Source organism: Tamandua tetradactyla, chromosome 13 (assembly GCF_023851605.1).
Source record: "Tamandua tetradactyla isolate mTamTet1 chromosome 13, mTamTet1.pri, whole genome shotgun sequence".
Lineage (NCBI taxonomy): Eukaryota > Metazoa > Chordata > Mammalia > Pilosa > Myrmecophagidae > Tamandua > Tamandua tetradactyla.
Window position 1 is genome coordinate 85,621,067 of NC_135339.1, and position 22,682 is coordinate 85,643,748.

General features: G+C 37.7%; 2 protein-coding genes across 13 annotated transcripts in view; one reads left to right on the forward strand and one right to left on the reverse strand.

Annotated features, from left to right (window-relative positions):
* Window positions 1-1,087: 1,087 nt before the first annotated feature.
* Window positions 1,088-16,548, reverse strand: IKZF5 (IKAROS family zinc finger 5). 8 transcript variants are annotated; one of them, XM_077126328.1, is made up of 5 exons: window positions 16,527-16,548; window positions 14,753-14,900; window positions 7,555-7,737; window positions 5,407-5,589; window positions 1,088-3,528 (listed from the first exon to the last, which is right to left on the reverse strand). In XM_077126328.1, the coding sequence occupies exons 3-5, from the start codon at window positions 7,685-7,687 to the stop codon at window positions 2,585-2,587; spliced, it is 1,260 nt and encodes a 419-aa protein (XP_076982443.1). In that variant the 5' UTR covers window positions 7,688-7,737; window positions 14,753-14,900; window positions 16,527-16,548; the 3' UTR covers window positions 1,088-2,584. The 8 variants fall into 8 exon arrangements, with proteins under 8 accessions (XP_076982443.1, XP_076982439.1, XP_076982438.1 ...); XM_077126324.1 differs by lacking the exon at window positions 16,527-16,548 and adding an exon at window positions 16,394-16,516 and having other exon boundaries at window positions 7,555-7,724; XM_077126323.1 differs by lacking the exon at window positions 16,527-16,548 and adding an exon at window positions 16,394-16,516.
* A 120-nt stretch (window positions 16,549-16,668) lies between these two features.
* Window positions 16,669-22,682, forward strand: part of ACADSB (acyl-CoA dehydrogenase short/branched chain) — a 103,956-nt gene continuing 97,942 nt past the window's right edge. For 3 of the 5 annotated variants that reach the window (XM_077126319.1, XM_077126322.1, XM_077126321.1), the window contains exon 1: window positions 16,669-16,809. Coding sequence is in view for 3 of the 5 variants with exons in the window: in XM_077126321.1 (XP_076982436.1) it covers window positions 16,768-16,809 (42 nt within the window). In the remaining 2 variants the exon portion in view is untranslated. The remainder of the gene's footprint in view (window positions 16,810-22,682) is intronic. The other 2 variants (XM_077126318.1, XM_077126320.1) reach the window with 1 other exon arrangement.

Genomic DNA, 22,682 nt, shown 5'->3' on the forward strand with positions numbered 1-22,682 from the left:
ATAAATAGTGCATGTTAAACTTTTCCCAACAAAACATTTCTATAAAATATCTGATTAAAAATAAAATGGAAGAAACATATTCAATACTTAAGGGAAGATACTAACATCTTTCCAAATACAGCATTTAACTTAGAATTTAAATAAATCTAAATCTTTTACAAATGATGAAAAATGTTTCTAAGGTAGATTTACTTCAAAAACTTTAGTGCATTTAGAATTAATTGTAGCTTTCAAGCATCAACAGCTTTGGAATACCAATTGTGCTCGTTACTGTAAGTCATAGGAAAATTAAGATTATACATTCTAGTTTATAATTATGAAAAAACACCTTAACTATCTTTTCATAAAGATAGGTTTATGTTAAAATTAAAGATGTTTAAATTAAAATGCACCTTAAAAATATCCATCTTTAGTTGTCAGAAAAAAAAAGTTTTTGCCACTTTTTGACCCAGAATATACAGTTAGTAAGCTGGTTTTAATAGTTTTTCCTCTTTGTGTAATGAAAATGTCCATTTTCTATTGTAGGATATTGCTTTTAGTTGAAGAATACAGACGTGAAGAAAAAATAATCTCAAAGGCTTTCAAATGAAAGCAACCTATTTCTCATCGGCAATAAATAAATATGAGAACCAAGTTATACATTTGGAGAGTGCTGCACTAAAATTGAGCTGAGCAGTGAACAATATAAGCAACAGAGTGAAGCAGAACTGTAAAATTTTAAATGCACACACCTAAAGCCTCAGATTTGACAAGAATGAAGTACAGTTGTTTGGAGAAACTGTCCTTGATGCTTACGTTCTTCAAATTAGGCAACTGAGATTAGTTTAGCTTGGACACTAAATCACAAGAACTCATTTTAATAGCTTTCTAACACTTGGAGGGCAGAGGATCCAGTAAATTGGAATGGGGGGGGGGGGGGTTGTGGGTATGTACCATCAACATTTTAAGTTACAACAAGGGTGGCAGTCCTATTTTGTTAATGAATACTTAATAGGCTATTTTTTTTAAAAAAAGCCAATTAGTAGCCCTTTCAAGATTTGAACCAGATTAAAAACAAAATTTTTGCAAAGCACACAGAAACCAAGAGTTAGTAACAATATATTTTATTGTTTGACCAAGCTATTTTTCAGAGTAGGCTAGTTATTACACAATATAAAAACAATAGCCTCCTGTTCAAAATGAATTACTTTCGATTTATTTAGCAAGTCTTATTTTTGTAAACAAAAAAAAAATGCATTTTTTTTTTTTTATCATTTTCACACCTTCTTACCCTTTCCTCCTAAACTGACAATTCAATCACAGTTTAACTATACATGAAGATTGGTAAAATTGCAAATGGGCATTACAATTTGAATTCACAGAAAATATACAAAATGGCCAATTCTGAAGAGGAAACAAATTCCATTTTGAACCTATCCTCTCATTTTTGTAAATGTAAATTTGCCATCGTATTTTTCCATGTGTTTCTGTACCTACTTTTTCTTGGAAATTATGGACAGGAAATAGATAGAAGGCAGGAAAAGGAAATACTAAATATTTTTTTGAAAAGACTGCAGTTCCTAGGACTAAGAAGATGGATGATTTCCCACTGTACCTCTTTGGTCATCAACGGAATAGGACTAATAACAGGTTCTCAGAAGGTTATCAATTTCCCCTGATGCTAATACCATAAGAATAAAGGAGTTAAGCGAAAGGTGCAAGTTAAAAGAAAAAAAATAGGCATCTTCATAGATAATCCTCTGGCATTGCCTGTGCTCTCATTTATTTACCTGTTTTGTTTCTTTTTAAAATGAACTAGAAGTAGAATAAAAATAATCCAACTGAAAGTTGACACATGTTGAAACCAGAAATTGAGTAAACAGATATTTTAAACATTAAACTCCAATTTCTTCTGTCACAGAGGATAGAGAACACATTTTCACCTTAAAGCCTTAGGTTTCATTTCTTTTTCAAACTTTCACTCCATATTTTTACATCTTCAGTAAAAGAAACTGTTTCACATTTTCCCTTGTAGAAAACAGATCCACTGCACTGAAAAAGCTTTATTATTATGAAGTTAAAATGAAACTACTGCTTCAACTAAAATCATGTGCATTAAACAATATTTCAATTAAGAGCAAATTTAAAAGCAATTCCCCTATTAAACACTGAAATAAGTTGTAACAGATCTTATAAGAAAAAATATTCTATCATTTTGACATGTGGCAGAAATAACATCTACCTGCAAAGAATATACTGACATATCGAGAATAAAGAGAAGCCTTGAAGTTTTTATGGACCATAAAAGTGGGAAATTTAAATGAACACCTAAAGGATTATGCTTGAACTACAATTCTCAAATGTCTAGATGAAAGGAAAACAGACACCAATTTGCCTAATTGTTCTAACACTTAAATAACCCTGACCAATTTTTTTTATGAAAAAAAAAGGGGAATATTTTGTTTCCAATGTCAAACTTACATTCTAGAAATATAACGTATAAACTTTAAATTAGGAGACACCTTAATAGGGACAACTAAAACAAACAAAATCAACCCACAAAGCCCAAAAAGGTAAAAAAAAAAAAACCACAATGCGATTGTTTTCAGTGTTGGTTATGTTGCCCTCTTGCAAAATGACAGGCAAAATCATACTTGTTTTTACATTTGCATCCACATATATTACACTGAAAAGGATTTTCATACCCATGACATCCCATATGAATAGTGTAAAGAATATTGTCTGCAAAATACATGTCACAGTGCTGGCAGTGGTGCAGAAGCTGAGGATCCTGGACCGGCAGGGTGGGGGCTGGAGTGCTTGGCTGGCTATTTCCTAAGCTAGGGGTGCTTGTGTGGGCACTTGGTTCACTGCTCGGACCTGCCACTGGACTAAAGTTCCTTTGACTATGTGATGGCCGAGGTTCAGGGCTTGTGGGAGAGGAACTCTGAGGAATACTTGCTGACACAGCAGAAACTACTGCTTGGGCTGAGGGCTGCTGAATCATGAAAGGCTTTTCATCAGGGCAGGGAACTACATCAGGGGATGCAGGGTTTTGGTTTTCAGGTGGCAAACTGGACAACTGTCCGGCTAAAGTCGAGAGCTGATTTAAAGGGTTGTCAACCATAAGTTCTTGGGGGTCCCTTGGTAGGCCACCAGTTGGTGTGGTTTTCGTCATACTTTCAAAGGAGTCCGTCTGAATATTTGGGATTTCATGGGTAAAATCATTAAGGTAGTCTGGTTTCTGAACCACCATGGAAGGCGGACTCAAGTTGATTAATGCTCGTCTGCTATACCCAAGATTGCTTGTTTTTTTCTGTAAAACCCCCCACATTTTCTTGCTGCTTAAGGAAGACCTAGTACCTTTAATTGGTACCATTTTATGCTTGCGTCTTCGATGATGGGACAGGTTACTTCGATCACTACAGCGGAAGGAACATAATTCACATTTGTATGGTTTTTCTCCAGTATGGGAACGCATATGGGCTTCCAGATGACGCTCATAAGCAGATGCAAATGGACATAAGTGACATCTATGAGGTTTCTCACCTGTTTAAAAAGAGAAATGGGGGAAAAGCTGCATGAAAAGTTCTCATGGAAACTTTCATGTTTGTCCATTCACTGGATTCGAACATTAATCAAAAAATTAAAATGCTTTTCAGAAATTCTGGAAGAAAATTTAATATGCAGAAAAGATCATTAAAAATTTGTAAAGAAAACTAAAAACTTTTTGTCAGCATTAATTTGAGATATACAGATATATTCTATCAGTCAATTAATATAAAAAATGTTATGGCTTCAAATGGCAATTGGGGAAAAAAGGTATGTCACAACTGATAATATTCTAAAAATAGTATTTTCTACATAATGATTTTATCAAATGTATGCCTTAGAGTTATATGTTCTTGTATATATTGATACTTATTTACATATTCACAAAAACATACATACATATATATATATATATATATATATATATATATATATATATCCCTTTCTTAGAGAAAATAAAACATACAAAAAAAAACTTTAAAAAATTCTTATATGAGATAGGATGTTCAACATAAAAATGGGCTTCCTCAGGCCAGGTAGGAATTATGCAATGTGTCCCTTCAAAACTGTCACAGCTTCACCTCCACTTTTCTATTCTTCAGCTGCCAAAAGGGTCAATTTTTATTAAGGCTTTTCTTGTTTGTTGAAGACTACGCAATATGTAAACATTTGGAATGTGGGATTTGGAGTCATTCACTTACCGAATAAGGACTGAGTACATTTTACATGCCAGAATAGGCTTGGGAATACAAAGACAACTCTGATACAATCCCTGCCTTTAAGAACCGTCAGGCTACATCCCATACCATGAGTGATCACAGGAGGCTATGGAGTGCAAAGGAAGGCAATCCGACCTGGTCCTGAACCAGAGCAGCACACAGTTAAGATTTTTCAGAAAAGATGGCTAAGACACCTGAGGAATGGTAATACAGTGTGCAGCTGTGTAGAAACTTTTTCTTCCTTTTGCAACTGAAACATACTTTGAGGGGAAGATATGGTTAAAGCATTTGTAAACTTGCTCTGTGTTTGCATGTCCTCAAGCAGTAGAAAACCACTGAACTTGTGTTGTCTATTTGTTAAGCTGAAAACAGCTTAAGATGTTTGTCTGCTTTGTGTATCTGCCATTTGCATATCCACCTGCTTTGAATTTGCTTATCTGGAACATATCCTCCTACTCTTGGGGAAATTCCTGCTTTGTTCTTAAAATTAAAGATGTCTCCTCAAGACAAAAAGGTCCCCCCCCCCGATTCAATGGATAGTTTAACTCCAAAGGGCCAATAGCTAGCAAAAAATAAACTTGGGGCTCTGGCTTTCTCTTGGGTCACAGACTTCCTTGCTTTCTGACTTTGTATGATAGGTTTTTTCTTCCTGTGCCGATTCTCTGCTGGACAAAGAATAACTGCCATAGATGGTATCGCCCACAATACTAAGGATAATAAAAACCTTCAACTACCTCATATTGATTGCCTCCAGCGTTAACCTATGTAATCTAAGAAGGAAACATGTTGAAAGATTACCTGAATCAAAAGAAAGATGGCTCAGGAAGGGGAAGCTGTACAACAGGCCACAGGTCCTATAGCTTTGCATTCACATCTTGTATGAGCATTTTTTGAACTTGTAATTTGAAATAATTTCAAACTTACAGGACAGTTGTAAAAACACAAACCCCATACAGAGAACTCTAACAAAGCTCCCCATCACCCCAGATACCTAGATCCACCAATTTTAACATTTTGCTACCTTTGCTGTATCATTCTCTCTTTCTGATAAGCTTTCATTTTTAAACTATCAGAAGCATTTATATGACAGATCAACCTGCCCTCCTTGGTCCCTCCTAACCCCAATAAAACGCTCCTCCAGTTGTTCCCTCATTACCTGTGTGGATTCTGATATGTTCAATAAGCCGGGCTGTCCCTTTGCTGGCATAGTTGCAGTACCGACATTTGAGCTTTCCATCAAAGGTCCGTTCAAACCCGTCTACTAACATTCCTGAGTTTTCATCCAAGGAAACTTCAACAGATGGGTGATCAAGTCCATTTTGATCACTTTCTGTTCCAGCTATAAACAAATTATAGCAAAAGGAATTATGCATATCAGAATCAATTTAGTGTTTTAGTATTGAGGTAGAAAATCTTTCATAAACTGCTCACTTAAATATAAACTTAAAAAATGTACTTTCTGAACCAAGGTTAATATTTATACAAAGGTTTTTTGAAAACCTTTTATAGACAGCTCTCAAATGACTTACATATAACTGTATCAGCCCTTAACATGCTTCCGAAGAAAATAGGGTATTATCCTTATTTGACAGGTGGGAAGACAGGTAAAATAGAGTAAAGAGGTTAATTTGAGAGTAATGGTATAATTACACGCAGGTTTTAAATTTAGTCACCGCTATGAACATAACTGACAATCATGATAATCTCTAAAAAAAATACTTAATCTCCAAAAAAATGCAACATTTACTTTAGTCTAGCAATTAATGTTAAGTATCGCAAGGTCCCACTCAGTTTATACATTCTTTATAGATTCTGCACTGCATTTAGGATCTTAAAAGTCTTAGGCACGTAAAGGAAAATATTGTATGTATGATGCTTCCGAATGTTAAGATTGTGACAATCTCAAAGCTAGATGATTTCTGTTTGCTTTTAATCTAATCCAACCACTTTCTTCTATAAAGAAACTCATAATCAGGAAAACCAGCAAGAGTGGGGACTACAACCTTGGAATCTTTTTTTACACCCAGTCCAGGAATCTGTACACCAGAGTGTTAGGAGAAATTTTTATTTCTACCACTTCATGGGAAAATGCCTTCTCCATCCACAGGAGGTGGCAGTGCTGACATGAACACTTCAGGCCCTTTGCTCCACTGTATGCCCCACTCTTCTCCAGAAGAGTTATTTTCCTGATTGGTGCAGGTCCAATATCCCAGAGCCAGGAGAAGACAGACAGGCTCAATGTTTTTCCCCTTCCCCCCACTTGCTTCCCCAAGCCAGTGATTCTAATTTTTAATATGCAAATGAATCACTGGGGAGCTTGTTAAAATAATAGATTCTGATTCAGTAATCTGGATAGGGCTGAGATTTTGCATTTCTAAACAAGCTCCCCTGGTGATGCCTGGTTCCTGCTGCTGGTCCTTCTATTACAGAACAGTAAGACCCTAAACCATCAAGGATGGGAGTTGGCAAACTTTTTCTATAAGGACCAGAGTAAATACTTAAGGCTTTGTGGGCTATATGGTCTCAACTACTCAACTCTGGTATTATAGCACATAAGTATCTATGGAAAATATAACGAATATGTGTGCCTGTGTTCCAATAAAACCTTATGGACACTGAAGTTTGAATTTCATATAATTTCCAATGTGTCACAACAATTTTTTTTCCAACCACTTTTAAATATAAAAATGATTCTTAACTCATAGGCCATACAGCAGGTCAGATCTGGTTCATGTGCTGCATTTTGCTGACTCTTAATCTATGTACAGGAATAAATTCCAGTCTTTGCATGGTTAGCAAACTAGACAAAGTCTACCTCTAGCAGGTTCAGCCAGGTCACTGCTTTCTCTACTCGTTTCTTCTCCTGGATAGGTAAATATGGCCAGCCCTTCCTGGAGATCAACTGACTTCATCTTTGAGGGGAAAAAACATAAATCTCAATTTTGATTTCATAGCTAATAGAGTTCTCGGAGGGCCCAATTCTTTGTGGAATAAAGCTATTATTTCAATGCTGTTTGGGTTCTTTCTATTAGCTAACTGAACCTAGAAGGCAGGAAGGGTATTCAGAATTCTTAACCTTCCAACAGAACTATAATGCATTTCTAGACCATGTTAAGTAAAAGCTTGGGTACCTTTCCTCAGAAAAGTCTGACATGGTAAAGGGGGTAAAAATGCCCATTTCTTTCTAGAAAAAAAACTTGAGTCACATAAGTGAACAGTGTTCTTCCCAGTATGGATAAGTTATACACAACATTAATACAGTTTTTAAAAAGTGAATTATTTAATAGTATTAAGATGAGTCTACCTCCCTGAAGACCCTCTGCTTCTTTGTCCCCACTAACTGATCCAGAAATCATGTTCACATGATGGGTCTGCTGAGTCAGGTATTCCTGAAAATCTTTGACGAAGTCCAAAGGCTCTGGTTTCTTTTCACCCATCTTCACTTTTTTTTTTAAAGTTTACAGTTTATTATACCTAGAAAAAAAAGCTGAAATAATTTAACATTATTTCGGGAGATCCAATAAGTTTTAAAACAACTGACAAAAACGATTATTGCAAGGTACCATAGAGAGCAACAGAGAATATGGTCCTTGCTTTAGATGACTTAAAATCTTCCCAGTGAACTAAAGACATACACAAAATATTTAAAAATTAAGTAATATATTTAATATTTAAACTAGAGTTCAAACTTTGGAAACTTAAATTTTAATTTCTTTGACATTACAAAGACAGGAAAAAAATTTCAAGTGAAAGAAATAGGCACATTCACAGTATTACCAATGAAAACCAAGTGGCTCAATCAGGGCTGTCCAAGTAGAACTTGTTGTGATGAGGGGAATGTTGCACTTCTGTACTGTCCAGCACAGTTGTATTATGACCTGTGGCTACTGAGCGCTTGAAATGTTGGTAATATAACTGAGTACGTGAATTTTCAATTTTATTTAATTTAAATGTCACATATGGCTAGGGACTACCATCCTGGTTAGTACTGGCCTTTAAATCATAGGGTCCATAAAAAAAAGGCTTGGAGTAAGTGGTCTAGAACTGGAGGTGGCAAATTTTTGCTGTAAAGGACCAGAAAATATTATAGGCTTTGAGGGCCATACATTCTCTGTTGTAGCTACTCAACTGCTTTCGTAGCCCAAAGGAGTCATAGATGATACATAAACTAATAGTGTGGCTATGATCCAGTAAAACTTTATTTACAAACACAGGTAGTGAACCAGACTTGGTCTTTAAGTTGTAATTTGCTCAACCCTCTGCCCTAGAAATAACCAAATCACTACCACTACTACCAATCAGCCTACCATTTCTGGGACTACTATATATATATATTTTTTCCCAGTGCTGATGACTACTATATATATACCCCTAGTGCTAATGTGGAGGGGGAAGTCTCCTCTGAGATTTTGTAACCTCAAGCTGGTCTTCACACAGGTTTATGAGGAAGTCTAGCACCAAGAAGACAAAAGGTGTTTTCTTTTGCCAAAAATATTTTTATTCAAATGTATATGGTCTTCTTAAACATGCCTTATGTTAAAGAATTTATTTCCCTAAACACAAACTATTTAATAAGTAAATTTACATGTAAAAAAAGTTTTCATCTTTAATAGCCAGCAGGAGACATCTAAAGATTACTCCTATGTCAGCATAACTTAAACTTTTTCTTGAAAAAGCACAGAAAAGCACACAAATCATAAGGATACAGTCACATGAAATTTCACAAAGGTGTACACCCACATAATCGCGATGCACCAAGACCAGGAAACGGAAGGCTACAAGCATCCCAAAAGCCCCCTGTACACAATACTAGCCCCTCTTTAACCCCAGGAAGGGTTACCACAATCCTTCTAATACTACACATTAGTCTTTTCTGTTTTTTCAACTTTATATAAATGGAATCATACACTCTAAACCTTTGCCTGGCTTCTTCCATTCAACATAGTTGTGAGTCATTCATATTGTGGCATGCAGTGAAATTTGTTCATTTTCATTGTGTATTTCATTGTGTGACCATGCCACAAGTGATTTATCTATTGTATTGATGTGGGGTATTTCGGTAGTTTCTAATATTTGGCTACTGTGAATAAGGTTTCTGTGACTATTTTACTACATGCCTTTTGGTAAGATAGGTACACATTTCTGTTGGTTGTATTGGGGTGAAATTGTGAGTCATAGAGTATGCATATATTCAACTTTAGTAAATAATGACAAGTGATTTTTCCATGGTTTTACTGATTTAGAGTCCCACCAGCAGTGAATGTAAGTTCCTTTGCCTCCTCAACACTTGGGTATTGTTTGTTTCTTGACTTTTTCATTTTAGCCACTCCAGTAGTTGTGTGGTAGCTATCACTGTTTTTTTTTCTTCTTTGAAACAGAATAAATTTATTGTAGGGCCATACTCAACATTCTCTTTTTTTTCTTTTTTGTGAAAAACAACATATATACTAAAAAGCAATAAATATCAAAGCATATGGCAACAATTAGTTGCAGAATAGATTTCAGAGTATGGTATAGGTTACATTTCCACCATTTTAGGTTTTTACTTCTAACTGCTCTAAGATACTAGAGACTAAAATAAATAACAATATAAGAATCTGCAATATACTCATTTGTTAAACTCCACCTTCTCTGTACAACTCCACCGTCACTTTTGATCTTTCTTCCACTCTTTGGGGGTATTTGGATATGCCCATTGCAGCTTTTTCATGTTGGAATGAGCTGTTGATAAATATGGGATACAGGATGCAACTAGCTGATGTTCTGGAGAGCCTGTCCCCTCTGCATTTCAGGACTTATCTAGTCCAGGGACCCATCTGGAAGTGGTAGGTTTCTGAAAAGGTACCCTAGGGTATCACTAGTTTTAACCTCTTCATGCCTGTAATTATTAATGAAGTTGTATAGCCTTTTTATATGTTAATTAGTCATTTGAAAACCCTCTTGTGAAATGTTTGTTTGTCTTTTCCACATTTTTGTTTTTTACTGGGAGGTTTTCTGTCTTTTTTTAAATTAGTTTTAAAAGTTTTTAAATACATAAGAGTTCTTTATAATATTCTAAATACGAGTTTTTACTAGGTACATGTATTGTAAGTATCTTCTCCCAGTTTGCAGTTGTCTTTTCACTTTCTTAACAAAACTGAAACTTACAGTAAACCTAAGCTTTTAATCTTAACATTGTCCAATATATCCATCTTTTCCCATTTATAATTAGAAAAATTATAATTATTTTGTGTCTGATTTTAAAATTCCTTGCCTACTTCTTCTTGAAGATATTCTATAGTTTCTTCTAAGAGCCCTCTCTTTTGTTTTACTTCTCCTGTTTTTGTCTGTAATTTAGACTTGAGTTTTATGTACGGTATGAACTAAGGTAAAAATACACTTTTTCCCAGGAGGTACCCAAATATCCCAGCAACATGTATTTAACAGGGCATTAGGCTCTTTTTTTTTGTCCTAAAACAGGTGATTATGTATATGTGGATCTATTTTTGCTGGATTCTTGTTCTGTTCCACTGGTCTATAGTTGTTTATCACAAAAAAACACTACACAGTCTTTACAACAAGTTGATATCTAGGTAATTTAAGTTCACTGGTTTTGTTCTTCCAGATTGTCTTGGTTATTCATGGTCCTTTTTCAGTATAAGTTTTAAAATGGTAGAACTATGGGTTTTTGGAAGAGGACATTCCACAAAATAAAATTTTCTAATTAACAGAAATGTTGACCAATCTTTAAGAATAAAACTTAGACTTTAATTGACCTACCTAGAAACCTATTGGAAATAGACTAACATTTGACTGTCAGGACAACAGATTATTGTACTATACAACAATGCAGTAACTAAAGGACAAATAAAGTACACAGGGCTGTTTCTGTTTTCCCTTAATATACTGGCCCCAGACAGTTATACTTTATTTTTGTATTTCTTATCTTCCTCTCTCTGTACACCTAATATTTTCTTTATTCTGAGCACAAGGAACTAAATGAAGATCTCCAGATGACCAAATAAATGATCATTTCTCTTAATGCAACCTTTGTATTTCCTTTCCTCCATTCTTAGAAGTTCCTTAGAGGTTTTTAAAAACTATTATTATTTACTAATTTTACTGTTTTCTGGAAAGTGCAGGCTACTGAAAGTCCATCTTCTGGATGAATACCATATTACTGTATTAGATCAAATTCACTAGCTGGAAGATTCTGAATAGGAATGTCTCATAGCCTTAGTTTTCTACTTTGTAAATGGGATAACAATACCCACTTGCAATGCTGTTTTAAGTCTTACAGTAAATACATATAAAGTATCTCACAACATGTAGCTTATCGTAGGCTCTCAGAAAATAGAAGCTATTTTTCTAATAATTATTTTTTTTTTTTTTTTTTTTTTTTTTTTTTTTTTTTTAAAGGAAAGACAGAGAGAAGGAAGGAAGGATAGAAGGAAGGAAGGAAGGAAGAAAGGGAAACATTTTTAAACATTTTCTTGTTTTATTGTATTCTGTTTCTCCGTTTTTGTTACATGGGCTGGGGCCGGGAATCGAACCGAGGTCCTCCGGCATAGCAGGCAAGCACTTTGCCCGCTGAGCCACCGCGGCCCGCCCTAATAATTATTTTTGTAACAAGAAATGGTTATACCGTGGAGAAGATCCTCACCATCCCAGACTCAAAGTGTTTCATTACTCTATTTTTATCAGTTCATCCACTTGGCAGGAGAATATACTGAGAATCTTATCAATTTTATGTTACTGATCCTTAATCACCATGAAATAAATATGGTCCACTTTAATTTTACTAATTCAAATATTTCAATTTGTAATTTCCTAAATCAATTTGAAATTTCCCAGATCAATTTGAAATTTCCCATCTCTTCTTATTTTATTTATAGACTATTTCTTTAAATAATTTGCTTTAGTCTGACTCAACTTCTTCAATCTTAAGGATTATTGCTGATTTCTAAACAAATTTATTTCCATTTGTTTCTCCCCCATCTTACCATATTTACTTGAACTGGTTCTTTACGTTTCCTAGTTATTCTACCACTATTTGATTCTGGCTACAGTTAATTTTGCTGGCTACTTGTCTTTTAAAAATTGCCCTTCGTTTAGGAAAAAAAAAAAAGTGAACCAGTCAGTCCTCATGAAAAAAATTATTGAGAATAAGATTTGTGAAATTATTTTTTAAAAATTTTAAAATAATATACTTTATTTTCATATCTCTTATCTTCCTCTCTCCATACACCTAGTAGGTATAAAAGATATAAGGCCATGTAAATTGTGTTCTAATTATAAAATCTATACTTATGAAGGAAATCCTAATACTTACATTGAAACTTAGCATCATTTCTTGCCAATCAGCTCCTCATTGAAATCTGTATAAATATACTTGATAGGTTTCAATAAGCTAGATAAATATCACCAAATCTTGGCTAAAAAGCATAATACTGCTACGATACAGGCAAGTGACAATGTAGAAAAAAAATGCATGAGATTATCAGGAAGCAACCAGGGGGAAAAAAATGGTATTTTTATACATGCATCTCAAATTTTAAAACTACAAATGAAACCTAATTACAAAGGATAGCTGGCATATTTTAACAGTCTTGGCTATTATCACATTGTCACACTATAAATTTTACTGTGTTCCTTGCCACAGTGTGCTGTTTTTCAATCATAATGCACGAAACAAACGACGTCAATGAAAAATGGATGTTAACATGGTAACATCTAGGAAAATTACTCAAATTAAAATTTTAAATGATCTGAATATATATGAAATATTTAAATATATTGATATGGTTTATAATTGTAGACATTTTACAATGATTTAAGAATCAAATATTTTGTTCCTGAACATTTTTGTGTCCACTTGCCCTATATCACATACATCACATCTATTCATATATGAGTGGCACGCCAGGTGCTTGAAGAGCTCTAACTGGGGAGCTGGCGAGGACAACTGAAGGATGCCTAAATCTAAGTGGAGTCTCTGGTTCAAAGCCCAGTTTTCTCAAGTTAACATCTCTAAGCTAAATATACGGAAGGAAAAAAAAACCACAATAATTCTGAAACTACAAAAGACATCCTGATACAGAAGAAAATAAAAGTTTTTAAATCCAAACCATCTTCCTATCTTTAAAAAAGAAATTATCAGCCTCAGGACTAATACTTTAAGAGTTCTACAAATTAATTGATATCTGAAGATGCACCTAAGGCACTGATAAATTAAAAACCTTCGCAAATATAAAAATCTGCATTAGGAAGTCAGTAAACTATGTTTTTAATCAATGGTATTTTTCCTACTAGCCTTCAACACCTTAGAGCTTGTTAGCCAAAAAATTACTTAATATAAAATTTCCAAGCGTAAAATCACATTATTAGAAAAGACAGATTTAAAAGCTTTCTGATCTTATTAGATTTGGGTGGAGTGTTCCGAAACCAGATCTACTGTTTCTACAAACTGATAACCATGCCAAGAAAAGAGAAGAATTATTCCCATATCTTATGATTATCATTCCTTATGATAAAGCAAAATTCCTGGTTGCTTTCTGTGATCAACCTGTTTAAAGTTAGGCTGGATCTAGCAGGGAATTCCTTCAGTAATTTTGCACATCTACTGCAGTTCCTACTGGCTAGAGTAGACCTAAATTATTTTTATGCCAATAGTGTCTTCCAAATAAACCATAAAAGGCTAAAAAAAAAAATGCTCTTACAAGAGGTATTTGATAAACTTTGATATCCCAAAAGAACATGAAAACTTCTTCACCCTCAAGGGAAGTAACTTGAGCTATTCTCCTACCTCACTTGGTTTCTGAAAAAGTATTTATCTTGTATGAAGTCTCTGGTCTTTCTTCAGTCTCATAAATGGGAAGTTATTTCAATACATACATGTATATGTATGTAAGTAAAAACCCATATAGAACCTCTTAACCAGGAGCTAATAATTTAAAACAGTGGCATCATAATACCAATCAGAAGACAACCACAACTATAGATGTTTTTACCCTGACTTCCAAAGTCTATCTTTTTTATAAACTGTGGGAAAATTTTAAGAACTACACGATTAGGGAATAGTAGGATTGCTTTATTCATCTACCAGTTACCTACCAGTTTTGAAGTGTTTAAGAGTAATTATCATAAAGAAGACTACTTAGCAGTTAACTTCCTTACACAAAGAAAACTTAATTTGGGGACTAGGGCAGCCCATATACATAAAGTGATTCCAGTCCCATAGATTACTTCTATAGCCTAACAATTACAGTAACAGTGACTTACTCTGGCATAGAATATGTATAAAGACGGATAAATGAGACCTGATTTCTATATGGTACAGTAACATAAACCATTAAAAGGAATTAGAACATATTTCCTCTAATTACAGAATTGTAAAAAGACAAACTTTTTGAAGGTAAAAGCAATTTTCTAAGGCTCTGAGTAATCAGAACACAGAATATAAGAGTAAAATATAAATAAAATAATTCTAGAAGAAATCCAAAAGAGGAGTTACACAAGCTAACCTTTTCACCCAAATCAGTTCCTCCTTTTTCTTGCCACTCCAACATGGATGAAACGTAGAGTAATCGAAATTTACTCTGGAGACACACCATGGGACTCCAAAAGGCCATAGAGGGAATTTCAACTAAAATTGAAAAGCCATACAGAACTCTGCAAAGAAAGGCACACCACAAATCAAAACCTTTAGAACAAAAACTTAATTAGCATCTACAGAATTAATAAGCTAATAAAATAACGTGCCACTCTTACCATTATCATTAGCTGAAAAAAAAACTAAGCTAGCAGGTAAAGGATCAAAGCAATAGATTGGTTCACTTAAACAAAAGCTCCATAAATGACAAAAGAGTAACATGCATTTAGTGTGACTGTTCTTTTTACTGGTGGATTTAAGATTTCATTCTTTGGCAAAAATTTTAATGTCTTTCTCATTTTAAGTTACTAATTTGATTTGTTCATAGTACACTTCTAAAAGAACCATACTGCTGTTAACTGCTGAACAGTTATAGTTACATAAAGACAATGCACCAGCTCTAAAGTTTAAACCGAAAAGGTTAAAAAACCCACCCACGCACACACTGTAACGGCACATTTGATCCATCTTTACTGCCCTATCACATCTGATTCCCATCTTTACTGTCCTCTTTATCGCAATCCAAAACTTCTGGGAAACACTCTGGATCCCTGGTGGTGGGGGAAATGCACCAAACAACTCAATCCGCTGAAACAAACTCCTAGGAATATGTTAATGTTTACCTGGGTTGAAGCCAACACACAAATTAAAATTAAACAGAATTTTAAAATTGTTATCTAGGAAGTTAAAAAAGAAAAACAAAAGAAAAGGAAAAAAAAAGTGGTTTTGAAGATGCCTTTCCTCTAAATAGGGTTTCCTTAGATATCACAATTTAAAGCGTCTTTACTTCTTCCCCCGCACGCTAAATGGGACACATGCTTAGTGGCAGATGGAACCAGTTTAACTTCAACTCAGATAGACAAAGCCAGTTATCTAGCACTTATTAGATGCACAGTTTGGCTACTCACACTTCAATTTAACAGGAAACTTACACCCTGCATAAACCTGAATAATTATTTGCCCCAAAGTCTTCCCACAAATCTCACACCTTCCCCAAATTAAAGTGCACATGCAGCAGAAACAGATGCGGGCAGAATCATCAAGTAAAAAACAAGGGCTTAGAAAGTCCTCTTAACAAGTAGCCTGGAATGGCTGTCCCGGCGGAATCCTCATTAGGATTCGGAACACCTAGGAGACCCTTATCTGGGTTGACCCTCCACCCCCAGCCCCGGGGACCCGTGAAGACTTATTCGGGGTGCCCCACACAACCACCTGTCAGAGCGTGAGGCAGCAGCCTCCAAGCCCTTGCCCGACGGCGCCAAACCGGAGCACCACAGGCCCACTCCCTTGGGGCTACTGCGGTCGCAGACTCTGCAGCCTTCGCATTCGGGCCAGGAAGGTTCCGGGTCATGACCCCGCCAACCCACGGGCCACGCCCGCCTCTCAGCTTGGGGTGAAGTCTCGGCCAGGGTTAGCCAGCCCATGGCAAACTCGGCTCTCGGTTACCACCGCTCCTTCTTATTCGCCCTGTCCACCGCGTCGCCGCCGTCCAAGCCGGTAGCCTGCTGCCTACCTCTTGACAGCCACACCGAGTACCCCCCACCGCCTTGTTCAACGCCCCTGTCGTTGCCACCACCGCCGTCTTCGTCACCGTCTCAGCCGCCGCCATGTTTGTTGTGTCTCCTACTCCCTTCCCGCCCCCCTACCTCGACCAATTCTCGCGTGAGCAGGGCGTAGGACTAAAACGGAGGAGGGGGCTGTGTGTCTCTTGTGGGGTTCCGTAGACTCTAGAGGGCGGGGCCCCGGCTGTGGGGGCCGGGTCATGGGCGAGGGCGGGAGTGGGCGTGGCCTCGGCTAGGCCCGCCCCCAGGATCTGGCGCGCGGCCCGGAGACTAATGCCAGCCGCTAGGGTAGAGGTGTTGACGACCCGATCTGCATGCAGCGTTCATGTCAAGTATGGCAGTTCGACTATTGCGCGGCCGCGAGCTGGTGAGTGTGCTTGCGGCAGGTATCCTTGGGTCCCGGGGCGACTCTGGCTCCCGGCGTCGCCGCCGGTGGGGCCTTCCTTTTTCTAACCTGCCCGAGGGGCCGGCTTGCGGGGCCCATCACCTCGGGGCTACCCAGACTTCCTCCCCGGCCTCAGCAGGGCCGGCCTCGGCTTCTGTAGGGAGGGCTAGGGGCGGCAGGTGGGGAAATGGGGCTGGGACTGGTCTAGAAGCTTTTTTGGTGGATCAAACACCTTCTGTGGAGCGGGAGAGCCACATTGGCAAGATGTCCTTTGCAGGCCATTGAGCCCTGGGAGTCACCCAGTCTCGGACCTCTGGAGACAGTTTGCAAAGACGTCACCTTTACGGTGCCCTAACCCACGTTCCCCAATTGCATGTCACCTCTCCCTCCCCCCTCAAAAAAGACCGTTATGTAGACCCAGTCTCATTTTAAGTAGAGTATCTCTCTGTTCTCTCCTCCTTGGTCCTTCTCAAAAGTTAGGAAGGGACCTGGGTGTTTGTCGGACTTTCCAGCCAGAGCGAGAATTCTGTCTGCCACTTACCCCATGGCTGGTGCCTGCATATTTGTCACGGATAGAGTCACCAGGGCGCAGGAGAGCCCATTCCAACTCCTCTGCAAACCTCTTGTACCTATTTTTGCTTCCTGGACCTACACAGACTGTTAATTCTTTAGCATCCTCCCATGTTGGGGTTCTTACTACCAGATTAATGTAAGTATTATTACTTACTTCGGTTTCCAGGTTCTTGGCTATAGCATAAGAAGGAATTCCAGGGCACACCACAGAGCAAGCACGTAGAGTAATTATGAGCTACACAAGTGTCAGAACATGTGGGCACTCTCCCAGACAGAGGTGAGAAAGGCAAGACACAAAAGCAATGGTGTGGGGCCATTTGCTTTTAAACATTAGCTTTACTTGCTCCCCATCCCCCTTCCTTGTTCGGAGCTCTTCCTTCTATTTCTTCCTTGTTTCCAGGGTGATACGTGGTGGTAGATAGTGCATTAGGATGGGAGGTTGCTTTTCGCCATTTCTCTCCGTAGATGACTCACTCAAGTGGTGGGTTATTTGGCTGCCAGGTGCTGTTTGATGCTGTTCTCAGAAATGTATTTCTCTGCTTTTCAGAGTTTGCCTTTTGCTTAGCTAGTCACTCCCCCAATTCTAACCCTGCATCATTTTTCCCTCAGAGACTTCAAACTACCCTTAATCTTAAAGGAATTTGGGTTGATGGTCTATCTTCTGTATTTGTTTGAATCTGTTAGTGGGTCATAAGCCCTACTTGTGGAAGTATAGACATTTCTGGCCATGCTATTGAAGGTGGCTGGTTGTAGAGTAGCCTCTGGAAAGGAGGAGTTTGTTGTGAAAGATTTCTGACCTGGAAGAAACAAACTTGATGAGAAGCTTAACAATGCCAGGGCCCATTGATAGCAAGGGGGAGGATAGAAGTGAGCAAGCCTAAGAGGCATTAGCTGTATGAGACTGGGGAAGAGGGAAGGCAATTACTGTCCTTCAGTTCCAAGAATGAATTTTAGCTAGGTGGCTCGTTCCTACTTAACTGGGGAATAAAAAGGTGCATTTGGCTAGTTAAGGGGTGCAGGAATGAGGCTTTAGAAGGGACTTGATTGATTGAACGGCTGCTTTGGCTGCCATTTCAGCCTGGTTATTTTCTTGAGAGATGCTATTGTTTTTTGATGGCCTGGGCAATGAATTACAGCTATTTTTTGTCTGCAAGAGCATGGCATTTAAGAGATTATTTCTTGGTGGTATTTAATTGGGAGAAAGCCTTGTTCTTTCTGCACTGGCATGCAGGACTAGAAAGGCATAAGCTTTTTTGCTTGGTTCTAGAGCTCAGGTGAGGATAATTAGTTCTGCTTTTTGAGCTCAAGTCCTTGGTGGACGGGCATTGGCTTCACAGTAGTTTAGCTAACTATCATATATTTTGCTCTCTTTATCTTTTGGTTGGTGAAACTACTTTTAGAAGTAAAAGTATCTGACAAACTACAGAGCTTTTGTTCTGTTTTATACATTTCCTAGAGTTAGAGTAATTAACAGGTAGAACATAGTTTGTATACTTGCCTGTTTCTCTTTTAAAGTTCTTTTGATGCCCTGATTTATAGCTAGCCATGTGTACTTCTAGGGAAGCCTTGAAGTAGTGTAACTGAGAACTAGTTATTATATAGACAAGTGTTAGGATATAACATGGACAGTGAAAATATTGGTAAGTTCTTAGTAATTTTATACAATTTCTAAATATGTGAAATTTTAGCATAACAGGATAGAAAATTTTTAAATTATTGTAATATCTCCTAAATACTTTTTAATCTTTTTTCTTAAATACTTTTTATATAAAACTATTTTAGCACCTCACATTTACAAGGTGAGAGAAGAAATTCTTTGTAACAGTTCTCCTGTAAGAGTGAAAAGACTTGTCTTCTGAAATAATGAGGTCAACATGTATATTTAGACAGAGTACTCAGATGGTTAAGAGAAGCTTTTTATAACTACTCAATGAATAGACTGACAATATACATTATTTTAATAGAAAACTAAATTTTAGTTTTGTATGTATAGTTTTACCCAAAGGATTTTTAATACTATAAACAGGCTTATTAAATTTGGTTAGCATTGACCATGACAGACAGAATTTACTTTCATAAACCTTTTACAACATTCTATATCCCTTCAGTCAGTAGTAAAGTTTACTTTTATGTTACGAATGTGCTAGTCTACAAAATTAACATATTGCAAGACTGTGCTTTGAGGCAGTTGGAGGTCAGTAAAGTCTGTTAAGGAATTCTTAAAGCTATGGGGATTATTTTGAAACCCTTGTGTTTCAATTTTTAAGTGAGTTGTGTGGAAATTTTATCACATCCTTGCCATTTAAAAGCAAATAGGTATTGGGTGGTGCAACAGTGGCTCAGTGACAGAATTCTCTCCTGCCATGCTGCAGACCCGGGTTCCATTCCTGGAGCCTGCCCATGCAAAAAAAAAAAGGGCAAATAGGTATTGTTGAAAGTTACGGTGAAGAAGGAGACAAAAAATGTGTTTTTAAGATCTAGGATTGAGAACTTGAGTGCAGACAGGAGCTATTCAGCTGGGTTACTCCAAGATGCCCTCATCCCATACAAACAGGTTTATTTTTGCAAGGATCTCCTTTGGGATGCCAAGAAGACTTGATGTTGTAGGGGCCTCAAGGCAGACAAGAGGGTGAACACTAGCTGGGTTTACTAGTCTTAAAGTGGCCCCCAAGGGATGAAGAAGCTCCCTCCCTAGAAAGGGGGTGGGGCATTCAGGGATAATGAGAAATTGTTAGAATACCAGAATGTCTTGAAGCTTACAAAGGAGAGGATTTGGTGGCGGTTTTGCTTTGACCACAACTCCCATAACTGAACAAGACCAAGTGGAGTTAGGTTCAGAGTGGCAGTTTAGGACAGAGTGACTCTAGTGTTAATTAAAAATTAATAATCTTACCTGTCACATCGATGTCATCTGGGGCTCCTCGAGTGGGTTAGATGTGAAGTTGGCAGGGCTGTATGCAGCCTTGGACACCCTCAGTCTTCTTCACTTGCCATGAGCAGGGATTGAGGGGGCTGTCCTGCCCCTCCTGCTGGAGACAGTGCAGGTCTTGGGCTTCAAGCACATGGTGGCACCTGGGCAAGGCTCTGGTGGGTCCCGAGGTTGAGGGTTGTTTTGAGGTTTCTGGTACCCTCTTTGCCAGTGGCCTTCTGACTCACAGTTGAAGCAAGGCCCTTGAAGCTTGGAGCCATGATTTGGGTGACCTCAAGGTATCAGGGGGCTTGCTTTGACCACAACTCCCATAACTGAACAAGACCAAGTGGAGGTAGGCTCAGAGTGGCAGTTTAGGACAGAGTGGCTCTAGTGTTAATTAAAAATTAATAATCGTACCTGTCACGTCGATGTCATCTAGGGCTCCTCTAAGGGGGTTAGATGTGAAGTCCGCAGGTCTGTATGCTGCCTTGGGCATCTCAGTCTTCTTCGCTTGCCACGAGCAGGGATTGAGGGGGCTATCCTGCCCACCCCTTCAGGAGACAGTGCAAGGAGTGTCCTTGAAGCTTGGAGGCATGATTTGGGTGACCTCAAGGGGTCAGAGGGCTGTTAAAAGCAATTGCAATAAGCTGAGCCTGGTATTTTGCTTACCTCTCTTTGCCTTCTCTTCCTCCTCCTCAGCCCTGTTTCTTTTGCTAAAGATAGAAAGACTGTTTTGTTAAAACTTTTTTTATTATATAATATAACATATATACAAAGCAAGGAAAGAAAAAAGCGGTCGTTTTCAGAGCACTCTTCAACAAGTAATTACAGGACAGATCCCATAGTTTGTCATGGGCTACTATACCATACTCTCAGATTTTCTCTTCTAGCTGCTACAGAACACTGGAGGCTAGAAGGAATATATATATATTTTTTATCATCACAATTGACTTTTTTTTTCTTTTTTGTGAAAGCATATATACTAAAAAGCAATAAATTTCAAATCATATCACAACAATTAGTGGTGGAACAGATTTCAGAGTTTGATGTGGGTTACAGTTCCACAATTTTAGGTTTTTACTTCTAGCTGCACTAAGACACTGTAGTCTAAAAGAAATACCAATGTAATGATATAGCAATTATACTCATTTGTTAAACCCTGCCTTCTCTGTATAACTCCACCTCACGTTTGATCTGTCTCCCACTTTTTAAGGGTATTTGGGCTATGCCCATTCTAATTTTTTCATGTCGGAAGGGCTGTCACTAATACGGGATAGGGAGATGAAACTAGCTTATGTTCTGGAGAGGCTGAGCCCTCTAGGTTTCAGGACTTGTCTGGTCCAGGGACCCATCTGGAGGATGTAGATTTCTGGAAAGTTACCCTAGTGCGTGGAACCTTTGTAGAATCTCATATATTGCCCTAGGTGTTCTTTAGAATTCTCAGAAATGGTTTTGGTTGGGGTTTGGCAAGTTATGATAGGTAGTAATGTCTAACTGAAGCTTGTGTAAGAGTGAGCTCCAGAGTAGCCTCTATTTAAACTCTATTTGAACTCTCTCAGCCATTGAGACGTTATTTGTTACACTTCTTTTCCTACTTTTGGTCAGGATGGCATTGTTGGTCCCCCAGCATCAGGCAGACTCATCCCTGGGAGTCATCTCCCACGCCACCAGGGAGACATTCACCCTGGATGTCATGTCCCACTAGAGGGGAGGGCAATAATTTCACTTGCAGAGTTGGGCTTAGAGAGAATGAGGCCACATCTGAATGACAGATCCTCCAGAAGTAACTCTTAGCATATCTAAAGGTAGGCTAAGCTTCTCTGCTGCATACATAAGCTTCACAAGAGCAAGCCTCAAGATCAAGAGCTTGGCCTATGGATTTGGGTGTCCCTAATGTTTGATACACAGTATCAGGGGTTTCCCCGGTGGTAAAGTTTAATAGTTCCATATTTTTTCTTCCAATCCTTAAAGGATTTTGCCAATACTTTTTGATTATCAGCTTAAAATATTCTAGGATATATCCAGGCATTTACATTAAGCTATACAGGATTAAAGGACCTCATTCTTATTCTGGGCTCCCTGTGTTTTAATTGTTTAAATGAGCTATCCAGACAGGTTGAGTTAGATTACGTGAAAATTTTATGAGAAAATTTAGTTTCTGGGCAAAAGAAAACTTTCTTACTTTGGTCTCAAATAGTAAGGTTCTAATATGTAGACAATGTCTTCCTTACCCCTGTGTTCTTTATTACCTTAGTCCTGACCTGATTGGCTTCATTCTTATCTCTAAATACCAGTTTATACATATATATAGAAGAGCCTCTCAGAATCCAGAAATAATAATTACTACTCCAGACTAAATGTGACTGCTGTA

Excerpts from the sequence above, each read along its gene's own strand:
- IKZF5 (XM_077126328.1), bottom strand. The coding sequence starts at position 7,687 with ATGGGTGAAAAGAAACCAGAGCCTTTGGACTTCGTCAAAGATTTTCAG. Across the intron at positions 5,590-7,554 it reads AGCAGAGGGTCTTCAGGGAG|CTGGAACAGAAAGTGATCAA; the intron begins GTAGACTCATCT and ends ATTTGTTTATAG. Across the intron at positions 3,529-5,406 it reads ACATATCAGAATCCACACAG|GTGAGAAACCTCATAGATGT; the intron begins GTAATGAGGGAA and ends CTTTTTAAACAG.